This window comes from Echinops telfairi, unplaced genomic scaffold (assembly GCF_000313985.2).
Source record: "Echinops telfairi isolate 266 unplaced genomic scaffold, ASM31398v2 ScPeMD7_1;HRSCAF=3_1, whole genome shotgun sequence".
NCBI lineage: Eukaryota > Metazoa > Chordata > Mammalia > Afrosoricida > Tenrecidae > Echinops > Echinops telfairi.
The window spans coordinates 751,838-767,238 of record NW_022103897.1 but is presented as its reverse complement, the minus strand read 5'-3'; the positions used below and the strand labels follow the sequence as shown (position 1 = coordinate 767,238).

General features: G+C 45.1%; 1 protein-coding gene across 3 annotated transcripts in view; it reads right to left on the bottom strand.

Annotated features, from left to right (window-relative positions):
• Positions 1-6,773, bottom strand: part of CEP78 (centrosomal protein 78) — a 32,908-nt gene extending 26,135 nt beyond the window's left edge. For all 3 annotated transcript variants that reach the window (XM_013007540.2, XM_045288399.1, XM_045288400.1), the window contains exons 1-5: positions 6,521-6,773; positions 5,877-6,046; positions 5,697-5,769; positions 4,687-4,790; positions 103-277 (exon numbers count right to left, since the gene is read on the bottom strand). In XM_013007540.2, coding sequence (XP_012862994.1) covers positions 103-277; positions 4,687-4,790; positions 5,697-5,769; positions 5,877-6,046; positions 6,521-6,773 — 775 coding nt within the window. The remainder of the gene's footprint in view (positions 1-102; positions 278-4,686; positions 4,791-5,696; positions 5,770-5,876; positions 6,047-6,520) is intronic.
• Between the last annotated feature and the right edge of the window lie 8,628 nt (positions 6,774-15,401).

Here is a 15,401-nt window from a genome sequence, read left to right as displayed (position 1 = left end):
TTTTATATTTTTATGGCAACACTTGTGCTGAAAGTCAAGCATATTTAATACTTGACATATTTAATTCAATGACTTTCAAGTTCTGACATTCCTTCAACTTACCTCTAAGCCACAAATCCTCACTAAGAGATTCTGCAAAAGCATGAGCACCTGGATCACCAACGAGTGTGTTGCAATTGAAAGTGACACGCCGTAAGCCGGCCATACAGTCGAGATCAGGCCTCCGATAACGAAGACTCTCAGCCCAGGTTTCTTCATGCCTTCTCATGGTCTGATACTACAATGAATTAAATTATGACACTTGGATAAGCAAACAAGGTATGCCCACTAAACCAAAATCCAGCCGCTTCTTCTGACGGATAGCCATCCCCATGTTTTTCAGAGAACTGTGCTAGAAAGGACCCTGACGGTGTAGGGGACTGGGCTGCTAATTACAAGGTGGGTGATTTGAAACCCACCAGCCACTTCTAAGGGTAAAGGTGAGGCTTTCTGCTCTGTAAAGATAAGCAGTCTAGCAAATCCTACACAGGGTTGCTGAATTGGAATCAGTTTGCTAGCAGTGGGTCTGGTTTTCGTATTTTAGTATGGCTTACAGCAAAGTGGGTTATGCATTGGGTTGCTAACTACAAAGTTAACAGTTTGAAATCACTAGTCGTTCCTCAAGGGAAAGACAGAGCTTTCGACTCTTTTAAAGAGTTGTACAGTGGGGAGGTAGTCATGAAGGTCAGTGAACAGACCTGGAATTATATATATATTTTTCTCTTCTATAGTCTCTTTTTTCTCTCCTTTTCTTCTTTAAATCTTTTCTTTTGTTTGGTCTTTGTCATAGTTGGTTTGCCTACTTATGTAAGACAGGCATGGGAACCAAGTCAAGGAGAATGCAGCGGGAGCAACAGTCCCCAAGGGGGACTTGGGGGGAAAGGGCAGCAGGGGAAGGGTGTGGGCAGCAGGCGGTGCCATAGACAGGGGAACAACTAGGGAATTAGAGTTAACAATAAGGAGGAACTAGAGATCCTAAGGGTGTTGGAGCAACAGCAAACTGGCTAAGAGGAAGTTCTAAGAGGTGGAAATAGGGGGAAAGTGATGGTGGGGCAGGAGGAAGGCAAAAGGAAACAGAAAAAGGACCTAGCAAGCAAAGCAATGCATAAGAGGCATAAGCGTAGGTGTGTATACATGTAAATATATGAATTCACAAAAATAGAGGCACTGGCCTGTGAACATATATTTATACGGCAATACACTGTGGTAGTGGATGGACTTCGGGTCTCTGCTCATAGTCAATACAAAACGCTTTGTTCTAACAAATCGGCCCTCTGTGATATTCACCCTCCTGAAAACAAAATGGGTCCATAAGCAAATGTGGTGAAGAATGCAGATGGTACCCGGCTATTAAAAGATATAGCATATGGGGTCTTAAAGGCTTGAAGTTAAACAAACAAGTGGCCATTCAACAGAGAAGCAACAAGCCCACATGGAAGAAGCACACCATCAGTATGATCACGGAGTCATCTGGACCACAGAAGACACATAACAAACAGACAAAAACATATTGTTGAGAATGAAGGAGGGCAGAGCATAGACCCAAAGCCATCTGTAGACAATGGAACAATCCCCCCACAGAGGGGCCACAGGGAAGGGATGAGTCAACCAGGGTACAGAAAAGCACAGATGAAACACACAATAGTCCTCTGGTTCCTTGAGGCTTCTTCATCCCCCACTATCATGACCCCAGTACTGCTTTCAATTCAGACTATATCGGAACATGTGCACAGGTATAGAAAAGAGATGGGGGTTCACAACACACAGACTCCAGGAACAGGAGTGGGAATAGCAATACCAGAAAGGTAGGAATAAAGTGTGTGTGTGTGGGGGGGGATGGAAAAAGGGGGAACCAATCTCAATGAGGGACACATAACCATACACCCCTCTCCAGGGGGAAGAACAACAGAAAACACGGGAAGGGAGACAGTGGTAGGTGTAAGATATGAAAATAATAATAATTTATAATATACCAAGGGGGTATGAAGGTGGGGAGGAGGGAGGGGAAAATGAGGAGCTGATACCCAGGGCTCAAAAGAAAGTAAATGTCTAGAAATGAATGAAGGCAACGTATGCACAAACATGCAATACAATGAATGTATGGATTGTAACAAGGGTTGTAAGAGTCCCCAGTAAAAGAAAAATATTGTCTTAAAAGACAAAAAAATTAAAATAAAGAGTTGTAGTCTCTGAAACCCACAGGGGCAATTCTACCCTATCCTATAGGGTTGCCATGAGTCAGAATTGGCAGTGAGTTAACATAAATTTAGTGTGGCTTAGCATAGCTATACTCTCATTTTCACGACAGATGCCAGAAGAGAGAGTCACCACCACGAGGGAACCAACAGTAGATTCTGGTTAAGGAGTGAAATGACGGATTCCAGCCCTGCCCTTAATGAGCCGTGTAGTCTACGACAGGGTGATCTGTCACTGATTAGATGTCCAAACCTTAACAACCCAATGAACTCTCATGAATTCTCTTTCCCTTGTCTGCCAAGTCAGTGGGAGAAAGACGGCGCTTTCTACCCCCATCGACAGTTACAGTCCTGGAACCCCACAGGGGTTCTAGCCTGGTCTGCACGGTCATCGTTGAGTCAGTCCACTCCATGGCAGTGCGCTTGGTTTTGGTTTCATGCCAAGTCATGGAACTGAATAAACAATTCTATCACTGCCGAGGCCCTAATGAAATGCTACCATTCTGTCCTCCACTGGGCTCTACACATCTTGAGCAAGCACCCCACAAATAAATACTTGTTGAGCACATATCTCACCAATAAGTTACACATGATATTCTGGACAAACATTTTACATACATTATAAATTACATAAAAGAGGCGTATTAATACAGAATGAGGCAAAAATGCCAATAGTTATTTATGTTATTTTCTTCTCATAACCCAATGGATCTTGCAAATCCAGAGTGCACCCACCAGGATTAATCTACAACCACCAAGTCAATTCCAACTCGTTGTTGTTGTTAGGTGCCATCCAGTCAGTTCCAACCCATAGAAACCCTGTGTCCAACAGAACCAAGCACCGCACAACTCTGCGCCATCCTCATACTCGTTCCTATGCCCGAAACCACGGTTACAGCTACTCTATCAACTCCTGCCGACTTTATACAGGGCCCCTGAGATTAACCCTTTGCAGGGGCAGGCAGTCTCATCTTTCTCCGTGAGCAGCTGTTGTCCAGTGCTTAACCCACAACACCACCAGGGGTCCTTACACCAGTGTTAGAGCCCTGGAATAGGATTGGTGTGATAAATCATAGGAAACTTCTAGCTTGATTTTAAAGGGCACATGCTGTTTGAAAACACATTAGAAGTAGTTCCCTACGTATTCGCAAAATAAAATTTGGCAATATGAAACAATGACTTTAAAAGGTAAAAAAAAAACCATCACTTTCTTGAGCAACAAATGACTCCTAATTCCCATCACAATCTAGAAGGTAAATCCGTGGAATCATTCTACATCAAGTAGAAACAACAGCAAAGACACTGTTAGGTACCAGACACGATGTTACACAAATTCGCTTACTTGAGGCTAGTAATGATCACTGATGCAGGGTTTCTTATCACGCACACTTTTCAGCTGAGAAAAGAAGGGGCAGAGGGGTTGAGAAATCTACCCAGGGCATTACAAAGGAGAACTGGAATTTTCCAGGATCCATGCTCTTGATGACTACACTAGGGATGGGTAGACTTGCTATCTATAGAAAGGCCCAGATAGTAAATTTCAGCTTAGTAGGGCATAAACTTTTGGCTGCAACTCTAATGCTACCGCTGTGAAGCAAATGCAGCCATAGAGACCGTGGAAACACCAGGGCGAGGCTCCGTTCCAATAAAAGTTTTTTTACAAAGACAGGCAGTGGGTCAGCTTTGGCCCTAGCGCTCTTTGTACTGCAAGCCACCAAAAAGGAGTCATGTCAAGTTAACAAGTAATGTTCGGGTTAAAGATTGTGTTTACAATCACCAGAAGGTTAGTCGTGCAGGCATCATGTGATAAGGATGCCTAAAAAAACGGTATCTTTCAAAATGCTAACGTTGTGGCTTTTGTTACTTTATAAATGATAACCGTTAACAAAAGGAAGCCCTGGTGGCACAATGGGGTTAAGCGTTAGGCTGCTACCTGAAAGGTCAGCCATTCTATCCTACCAATTACCCCGTGGGAGATAGAGGAGGTATTCATTCCTTCAATAAAGATTTACAGTCTCAAAATTCTACTAGTTACTGAAGCAGTTCTACTCTGTCCTCTAAGGAGTCAGAATCAACTAGGATGCCAGCAGGTAACACAGTGATCGTTATTGGTTAACAATAATCAACTGAAATCATTTAAGTCAACCGAGGACTGTAGTAACAAGTACTTCTTCACAGTGCCCCCCCAATATTTTCAATCACTGCAAAATGATGTATTGCTCACCGTGTATTATATATTAAAGCTCTCACATCTAGGATTAAGTATACTACCTTTACTAAGTGGGAACACTCCAAACTTTAAAATGGTCATTCCATCAGAAAACAAATGCAGTAAATCACCTTATCCATTCAAAGACAAAAAACCAAACAAAACCCTGCCAGCTCGTATCAACACCATGAAGGTGCTTCAATGGTGTAATCTGGTTTCATGAAAGCTTGAACATAAAATCACCTTTAAGATCTTGGCCATGTGATCAGCTCCTCGCCACGTCAGATTACACCCAGAGAAGTTCACAGTCTTCAGGGTGACGGAGTTCTTTATACCTTGACAAATAACTAAAAGGAAATGCACACAACACAGTACGATCATCACCTATACAACTGAGCCAGTCGTAATTTAGTAATGTTATTTCATTTACAGCTCACTGTTTACACTCACTGTTTACAAATCTTCTCAGGCAACCAATGGATTGGGGCAGTCTGAAATATGCCAGTAAATAAGTAGGACTGTAGTTTACATAAAAGGGGAATTTTACTTAGACGTTGAAAGTAAATGCTCTAAATATTGTAAATGCTATTCCCAATCACTTAGGTCAAGTACTGTAGACCACCTTTTGAGACAGATGGAAGGGAAAAAACCCTGAACAACAGAATCTTTCTCCTCCTGTTTCTAACAAAGTCTATTATTGAGTAATTTTTCAACTGTAAACAGTCTTTTATTAGATGCTTTACAATATGCTCAAGCATTATAAGACAGAGGACTCCAAGGTTTGTGCCCTCAAATTAAAATGCAGGCTTCCTTATCTCCCCCACCCCCTTCACTATTCTAGGAGTGGCACTCGGAGTCTAGTGGGCCTAGTCAGAGCACTGTCTCTGTGATTCCTCTCAAGACTCTCCATGTGTGCTAGCCTTTTGCAAATTGCATGTATTTTCTATCTTAGGAGTTAATTATGCTTGCATATGAGCATATTTAAATTGTTAAGGATAATCCCCTCCCCTCTTCTTTAGATCTTCCCACTGCCCCCTTATAAAAACATTTTCTGAAGGAAGATGAGCAAACACAAAAATCTGAGAATACCAAACACTATACTCGGGGTTCAAGTGACGCTTGGCTAGTTTGGACAGGCACTGAAGGCAAGTCCAGGCACAGGTGGCAGCAAGAGAAAGGTCAAGGCAGGAATTCCAATGGGGGGACTGAGCGACCCGAGGGGCCTGATTCAGGTAAAGAGATTTGAAACTCACTTTCTAATCCTCCATCTCCAATCGGGCAATTGGCAAGAGACAGGTGTACCAAAGAAGCCGATTTATTCAATCCCTTTAATGGGAGGGGAAAAAAGGGGTTAACAAGTAATGTTTTCCTCCTCTCCCTCCCTTCCCCAAAGCAACTACAAAATGTTCACAGCACAATTGCAGAAAGCTTACCTTTGTTAGAACAGTTAAATCTCTCTCGCGCAGAATCAGCCCATTCAGTTCCAGGTTCGTCAGAGCACCTGATACACTTAAACAGCCTCGCACGGCTTTACAGAGCAGGAAGGACACATCTTTGGAACTTACTGCAGGAACTCGACTTCGAAAAACCTTCCTTCTGTCAACTACAATAAGATAATTTTGGCAAAATTAGTGATTGCATTCACACATTGAATCAACGTTGAAAGCCATCTGTTCTGGGCTAGCCACAGAACAGCCGTGCCTTTCAAGCCCTCCTGAAGAAAACGCAAAACTTCCACCCTACTGAGATACTTGGCCCCAAGCCACAGACCCTATACGGGCAGGTAGCTCGAACTGCCCCTATGGGTTTCCGAGACTGTCAATCCTTCCAGGATTATTTTGCAATTCCATTTCCCCGTGAACCGCTCGAAGCTACTTTGCTTATCTCCTAGGTGGCCTGGTGGTGTAGGGATTACACCTACAGTGACTTGCAGGTAAGTGTCCCAGGCCGCCCGTCGCGCCCACTGCACACATCATGCTCAGGGAGTGGCAACCAGGACTCCATCCTGGGCGTTCCACGACGGGTCGCGGGGAAGAAGCAACACCGCCGAGGGGCTGGGCAGGCGGGAACTACCAACCTGCTTCTCCAAGCCACGGCTGGAAGCCGCTCTTTATAGAGACCAGGGGCAGGTCTTTATTTATCTTGAGGGTGTTCAGCAGGGGCGCCCAGTCCGCCGCGCGGAGGCGGTCGGCGTTCAGCTCCAGCACGCCCTCGCGGAGGGAGGCGCGCACGGCGGGCAGCGGCACGGAGTCCTGCAGCGAGCACAGGTACTCGTAGTGCGAGTAGAAGTCGGCCACGCTGTCCCGGCGCAGCTTCACCGAGTCGATCATGGCGAGAGGGGCGGGCTCCGGCCCGGGGCGCCCGCACGGCCCGGGCTACCCCGGCCTCGCCGCTCACTCCCCTCCCGGTTCACAGCCCCGCCGGCTGTCTTCCCACGCCGTGCCCGGCGGCGGGCGGCTCGGCCGGACGATGCACACCCCGAGCCGGGCTCGGCCGGCCCTCGACGCCGAGCTCCCGCGCCGCTTCCCGCCCCGCGGCCCCGGCCGTTAGCGCCAGCCTCATAGCCCTCAGGAACGAAGGCACGTTGCGGTTCCAGCCAGCGGCCCGGGCCCGCCAAGCCGGCGCCCGGAGGACGTCAGCGCGTCGCCGGACGTCAGCGCGTCAGCACGCAGGCCCCGCCCCGAGTCGGTGGGCGTGTCGTAAGGGGTGGGGAACGCGGGCCTTGAGATTGCCGGGTCCAGTATAGGCGAGCACTCAATAGAGAAGGACGAGGGGGATGCCCCTCGACGTCCACAAAATCTTTTATGAGGATGTTGGTTTCCGCAAACAGTTCTCAGTTGCTGCGCTTTCTACCTACCTGCCCAATTGTAAACTGTTCCGTGATTTCAGGACTGGAATTGTTAATGATGTTGTTAGGTGCCATCGAGTCTAATCTGACCCATAGCGACCCTGTGCACCACAGAACAGAACACTTCCGGGTCCTGCGACAGCCTCTCAATCGTTCCTGTGCCGGAGTCCATGTTTGCAACCCGGGCATCCATCCATCTCCTCCAGGGGCTTCTTCTCCTTCTAAACATGATGTCCTTCTCCAGGGCTGGTTTCTCTTGACAATGTGTCCAATTCGTAAGACCAAGTCTTGCCATCCTTGCCTCTAAGGTGCGCTCTTCCAAGACAGATGGGTTTCTTCTTCTAGATGGGTTTCTTCTTCTAGCCGTCCGTGGTACTTTCAATATTCTCCAGCACAATTCAAATGCAACAATGGTTCTTCAGTCTTCTGTATTCAATAGCTAAATTTCCACATGCAGATGAGGTCACTGAAAATGCCCTGGCTTGGGTCAGATGCACACACCTCAGTCCTCAAAGTGGCTTCCTTGCTTTCTAAGGGTCTAGAGAGGTTTTGTGTAGCAGATTTACCTAATGCAATTCATCTTTTGGTCTCTTGACTGCTGCTTCCATGAGCGTTGATTGATCCAAGTAAGACAAAATGCTTGACCACTTCAATTTTTTTCTCCATTGATCATGATGTTACCGATTGGTTCAGTTGTGAGGATTCTTAACATTGAATTATAATCCATGCTGAAGGATGAAATCCTTGATCTTCATCAGCTAGTGCTTATTATTGCTAATAATTAAATCAAATCTAATAATAATTTTCATAACATTTACTTTGATTTTTTTGAACCATCCATTGAAATATTTAGCTTTTTAAGCAAGTTTCAGGTTCTTCTGACATCCATGGAACTTTTCTCTTTCTTGCCTTTTTAGACTTTTTACTTCATGATGCCACTGATATCAACCTACAGTTTGTCTAATTTTTATTAAAGGTTTCAAATCCATTCTTGACATGATCTCTAAAGTCAGATGGGGTGTTTTTAAGGTTGTACTTTGACTTTCAAGGACTTGTCTTAACTTTCTTCAGCTGTAAATTGAATTATAGGGGGGAGTGGGGAGGGAAGGGAAAAAATGAGGACCTGATGCTAGGGGCTTAAGTGGAGAGCAAATGTTTTGAGAATGATGAGGGCAATGAATGTACAAATGTGCTTTACACAATTGATGTATGTATGGATTGTGATAAGAGATGTATGAGCCCCTAATAAAACGATTAAAAAATCGAATTATATCCGTGGAAAGAAATGAGGGAGAAGCTCAGTGTTATTAGAACAACGCCTTTGGCCAACTGCTTCACCATGATCTCTTTCCACAGATATACTCGACTTCGTTCATTTGTGTTCCTTCTGGTGAGGCTCATGTGTATTGTTTGCATTTATGCTATTAAAAAAAGGTATTTGCAGTGAAAAAATAGTTGATCTTATAAAATTCTATCATACAATCTCCAACATTTCTATCACCACGGACGTATTTTTCACGTATCATTCCTTCTTCTTGACTCCCAACTGTGCATTCAATCATCAGTAATTGTCAATGCATCTAGATTGTATGCTTGAGGAGTTTCAGACTACTTACTCAATGCCATCTAGTTGATTCCAGCGTGTAGTGACTCAGTAGGACAGTGTAGAATTGGACACATGGGTTTGCTAGACTTTAACTCTTTTCTAGAGTAGAAAGCCAAAGTCTCCTGCAAAGAGGCTGGTGGTTTTGAACTGCTGATCCTGCAGTCAGCAGACCGATGAGTAACATAATACACTACCAGTAAAACTCATCTTCAGTGTTTTCATCTTTGGCATTAGTCATTGATGTGTAAATCTGAGTAATAGCCATATTAACTGGGCTTCTTTACAAATTGTGGTGATTAGATTTTATGTCAACTTGTACCTGGATGAAAGTGTAGGGATGGTGTCCAACCTATCAATCAGGTCACAGCCCAATGATACCTCCTTCTGAGTGTGGCCTTTTGGTAAGGGAGATATTTGGAACCCCTCTTTCTCCCTTGCAACCTCACCCTCCCTGCTTACTGGGATTCTGTGTCTGCCTCCTTTGGCTGCCCCGCGTGGGCCTCCGACCCTGGAAGCTGTTGGTGCCCTGCCATGTTCCCTCTGATCTTGGATCTATGTGCTTTTATATCCACCAGTCTATGATCTCATTGTTTCCCTTGCACCCTTTTGTGTCATCAGCCTGCAGCTATGTGCCTCTGGAGAGGACGCTTGGCTAGCATCTGACTCATGGACTTGAGTTGGGCTGGGCTGGGACACCTTCTTGATATAGATTACATCTTGACGTAAACTTTCTTATACATGTATGAGTATCACTGGTTTTGTTTCTCTCGACAACCCAGCCTAACACATAGGATTATGGATATTATCCTATCACTAGTAATGTTATACTTCAGGATAGATGGTAAATGTTCTTTTTGATGATTAATTGTACAAAGACCTGGAGTTAGAAAACCAAAAGGAGAAGAAAACACTAAGCATGTGTTGTAGTTACATAATCTCATTTCAACTTGAGGGAATTAACAGTGAAGGGGTGGAGTCTAGCCTATCAATTTGGTCAAGGCTGATGATACTTTCTTGTGGGTGTGGCCTTCTCATGGGGATTCTGGGAACTTCCTCGCTCTCTCTACATCACCTTCCTGTTGAGGAGACACACTTGGAGAGCTGGAGGAGTCACATTGAGAACCGCTCAAATTATGAGATGCTTCCACTGGCATTGGATTCACAAGACTTTTCACTTTCTGGTCTGTGATCTTCCTGCATTCCGCATCACTGTGAGTAGCTACATGAGTTTGATGAGGAATTTATGGACTAGTATCAGATATATGGGCTAATATTGGACTTATGAACTTGATCTGAATTGGGCTGGGAGGTTTTCTCAATATAAAATTGTTCTTTGTCATAAAGCTCCCTCTTGCACACATAAAGCTCTCTCTTGCACACATGAGAGGTTCTCAGCCTCTCAGCCATGTAGTAGCCAAGTGTCCTTCCAGAGTCTGTGATGGAGCTGGTCTCTGTGGCCCCTGCTACTTCTGACATAGATTGTGAACTTGCTCTTCCAAGATTCTTAAGGTTTTTCTCATCTCTGCTTTTGCTTCAAATATGGCTCATCCTTATAGCCAGTCAGATGGCAGTGAAAATTGACCAGTCCTCTGCATTTAGTGTTACCCCCACGGGAACAGAAAGAATACCTGTTTTTTTTGTCTGTAACATCTAACTAATACCATTCTCCTTGCTGCCAGCGAGTTGATTCCGAAAGCCTCATGTGCATCTACTATGCCACCCAGGGTTCCTCAGGTAATACCATGGGCACTATCATTGTAAGTGCACAGAAAGTACCCTGGAAGAGTAAATAGTGCATTTGTTATCAGTAGTTATCCCCGGAACAGGATTGGTGTGGTGGCGAAATCTATACTTTTAGTTGAATGATGTTTAGTTTTATAAGAAGGTGTATGTTTGTGTTTTTTGTCTTTTAACGAGTCCTCCTGGGTCTCTTGGTTGCTAGACTGCTCTTAACTTTGCTAGTGCTTTACTGAGTTCTACAGAGTCAGAAATGCCCCTTTAGTTGAGACTTCCTTACCTACCAGCTTGTATCAAATAACTCCAGCAGGCTCTCCCTTAATTGAGCAGCCCCCAAGTGAATTTCTTGCCGTCTCTACAGTCTCCTTGAAATTCAGCCTAATTTCTTCTCCACAGGACTTACTTGACATTGCACCTTTTCCTTGACTTCCTTTCCTTTCAGGCTCCTCTGCATGTTCTTTTCTTCCCTTGTCTTTGCTCCTCCTTGACAGAGGTGATTTATGCAGACATTGCTGTCAACAAGGAAGTCAGCCTTGTATGATCACTTGTATTTGGCAGAGCCTCAAAGGCAGGCAAAATATCCAGTTCCCATTGACTTGATTCCAATGCATGGTGACCCCACATGTGTCTGAAGGAACTGCACTTCATAGGATCTTTTTATTTGCCTTGACTTTCATCATTACTTAAAGAAGGAAAAAACCTTAAGTTCTACACCTGCAATTCCGTGACATTGATCACACTCTTGGAGTTGCCCAGCTCACCTCGCGCTCCCTTTCTGAGCATTCTTCACCATGAACAGAACCTCACGGACCCACCTGGCTCCTTTCTTCATTCATCTTTCTGGAGGTGCTAGTGCACATTTGATTCCATTTAGGCAGGTCTTAAAAGGACATAATGCCCGGGACAACAGTTTTTAACTAGTTAAGCCAGACGACCATTTAATTTTAAGAAGACTTTGGGAATATTCTTTTTGTTTTTATTAAATGCTGTTATTGGGGGCTCTTACAAATATTATAACAATCCATATTTCAATTAGATCAAGCATAATTGTACAATTGCTGCCACCATCTTTTTCAAAACATTTTCTCTCCTCTTGAACTCCCTATTAGCTCCCCTTTAACCTCTACCTCTGCTCCCTACCCCTCAGCAACCCTTATTATTATATATTATATATCATATATTATATATATATGTATTTCCATGTCTTATCCCATTCAATGTATCCATTCACCTAAAGTTCTGTTATTCATTCCCCTTGAGTGTGGTTATACAGTTATCTTGGTTACCAGTCCGCCACCCCCCTTCATGAACCCTCAGAGAAGCCTTACTCCCATTACGATTCCTGAAGGGTTATCTGTTTTGGATTTCATACATCGAATGAGCTTAATTATACAAATGAACACACACAGCTCTAACAAGATTAGTGAGGTCAAACTAAGACCATAATAGTAAGGGGAGGAAATAGTATAGGACTAGAGGATAGTTATGTGTTTCATCAGTGCTATACTACACCCTGGATATATCATTGCTTCTATGTGGCCCTTCTTTTAGGGATGCTCCCAATTCTCTTACATGTGGGTTTTGGGTCCCCACATTATCTATGTTCTTTCACGTCAATTTGCTTTCTTATTTTTGAATTTTTGATACTTATTCCCATTGACACCTCATCACCACACAGGCTGGTGTGCTTCTCCCATGTGGCCTTTGTTGCTTCCCTGTTAGATGGCCACTTGTTCAATTACAAGCCTTGAAGACCCCAGATGCTATATCTTTTAGTCGATGGGCACCATCAGCTTTCTTCGCCATATTTGCTTATGCACCCATTTGTGTTCAGAGAGAGTGTCAGGAAGGTGAGTATCATACGTTGCCACAGTATTAGAACAAGCTGTTCTTGTACTGAGGTGAGATATAGTAGAGGCCCAAAGTTCAGGAGTGTTTTTGATTGAAGATCTAATGGTCCCCAGATTTTCTTGTTTCTCCTCTGAGGAGCTGGTGCTGAGAACCCAACCTGAGTCATTTGGGTTAAAAACAATGAAAACAACCTGTGCTTATTGGAGGCTGAGGGACATGAACGCCTCCAAGCTTTTCGACTTCCACAATTCAAAGTTTATCTGAAAAACAAAAAATATCCAAACATGACTTCATAACTTATAGGGACCCATTATAAAGTGATTTGTGAGTTCTCTCTGAGTTTCCTAGGGCTGCCATAGCCAAATACCACAAAATGAATGGCTTTAAAGAGCAGGTAGTATTCTCCCCCAGGTCTGGGGTCGGTGTTTAGACAAAGCCATGTGCTTTCTGCCGTTTCCTGTCCAGCTTCTGGTAGCCCTCGTGTCTTTTGGTGTAAAAAAGTTATATGTGGAAGCTGCCGTTGAGGGCAAAGGGAATTCTGAGAGTGTGATTTCCCAGAATTCAGCAGTTTCCCGAGAGACATCAGACTTGCAAGGTTGTGGGCTTGCTGGAGAAAAAGGTGAGACATCAGTGGGGAAAGCTGTACCCACAATTTGAGTTGTGTGGATTATACAGAAAAGTATTTTTAAAAGGTGCAGAAATAGACATAATGAGAGAATGGATTTGGAAAAGGAAGGCCAAGAGAAAAATGGAGGCTTCCCAAGACCCAAGATGGGTTCAGAGAGGCTTCTGTTGAGCTTGAGGGTCTGCAAGGGGCTGATTGTCTGCCTCCTCCTTTTCCCCTCCTCTGCCCTCAGCCATTCTAGCCTAGAGCTGCAGCCATTTGCCTGAGGAAGCACCATGTTCGGGGTAACAGAGAAGTGTCTCTTCTCCTGGAATTTAATTTTTAATGTTGTCTGTGGAATGGGGCTCCTCCTTCTGTTTCTGAAAAGGATTCCATCTTCACAATATTTAGGGGAAATACGGACAACCATCAGGTAAGGACACACCTGGACCAAACACAGAGAAACTGGCTTCTTGTTGGGGCAGGACACATGGTTCTTGTAAGTCCCCAGATCAGCTCAGGGTGATAGCAGCTGCAAGGTGAAATTTCAAATACAGCGATTCAATGACCCGGATTTGATGAAGGCTCAAGAAAAGAGAGTGCCAGAACACTGGATCATCAGTCGCCTTCCCATCTCAGGCCAAGCCTTGGCCTGTGCGCTGATGCGGAGAGCAGGGCTGAGCCCTGTGGACAGACGATCAGAGGCTGGAGTCCTAACTCAGACCTAGGGAATTGTCAGACGGTGTCGTTCTGCAGCACAGCAGATGAATTACTGAGCGAAACATCTAGTGAGGATCATGTAGAGAAAGGATTGTGAGATTTTCATGTAGGAAGAGTAGAAAATATTCTTATGCCCTTTATAAATGACAAATAGGTCAGTCCGCAGAGTTCTACCAGTCCCATGTAGGCCGAAATGGATAACCAAGCCTCTGCACTTGTGCAGAGAAGAGAGTTGGCTCCCAGCCCCTCATTCTTTTCATGCCTTTGGCTGATATCTCCCCGGCATTTTACCAACAGGTCGCATCATTGCGAGTGACTCTGGTGTCCTGCGAACCAGCCTCCACCAGTGTTGAACACATCTCTTTGGTAAGGGATGCTCCAGTTACTTCCCAAACAGTGTTAATAAGTAAACTCTCCTCTAAGGGTGGGGAATGGTAAGTAGGCTTGGGAGGCAAAAACTGCTGGGAAAGAAGGGGAGCGGAAAGACTAATTCATCTGTTAGATTATTTTGGATGACAGGGAACACACCTCACAATCTCTCCAGTTTTTTTTTATTTTGTGTTGCTACCAGGACCGTTTATGGTGTTCCGTCTGTTTCGATCAGAGTGACCTACCGCTGTCATTCAGTTCTTTAAAGAAGCGCTTTCTGCAGACCTGTCACTCTCTTGGAGAAGCATGGGGCTTGATGCTGCCTAGGCATAGGGCCAGACTGGCTTACACCCACGAGCTGTGGCCGGGCCATGGGGAGGCAGGCTCGGTGTCAGGGGAAGGAATGGAGATCCCTTAGCCTGTATTAGGAGTGGAGAGCATGATCTGGCCCCCTGAGTGAGACAGGGGCGACTCCATTGGTTGAGTGTTGAGTGTTGAGACACTCATGATGTAGAGCAGGCCCCCTCGGAGAGCTGTCCTGTGTCTCCCGGACCCGCGGCCGTTGGTTGCAGGTGCGGCTTGTGCACCTGTTTTCACTCGTCTTCAGAGCTCCTGAAGATTTAGGTGATGTGTATCCTGCCTACCTCCAAGGGACTCTAAAATGTTTCTGGGTTTCTCCAGTAGCTTGACTTCAATCGCTTTGGATGTTATTCTCCTTCTTTTCCAAATGTGGAGATCTCCTCTCTTGAGAACGTTTCTCTCCATGTTGTCCTTGACGTCAAGGAGGGAGAAAAAAGAATATCGCAGCCACTCCTGCGCTGCTCGCTGGGACTCCCTCCGAGAGAGGACTCCTGTGGGGAGCTAGGGACCACCTCTCACAGGAAGCAGTGGGGACAGGAGGGAGGGACAGGTTCTCATGAAATTCTGCCGCCAGGAGACGGTGAATCCAGCAGGTGTGACTGTGCCTGAGACTTCAGGAACGGAACAGGCCCATCAACCAGTGCTCTCTGGAGACGGGGGGCGGAGGGATGAGGATGCATGCGACCAGTCAAAACGAAGACCTTTTGAGGTGGAGTTAGGAGAATGAGTGGCAGCAGGTGACTGTCCAGTGGAGTTCCTGAGGTGGGCCAGATTAGGTGAGAGGTCGCTATCCTGACAGGACAGGGTCAGAGGTGGGAACTGAGTTCAGGGACCAAGTGAGATGTGTTTGGAAAGTAGGATCC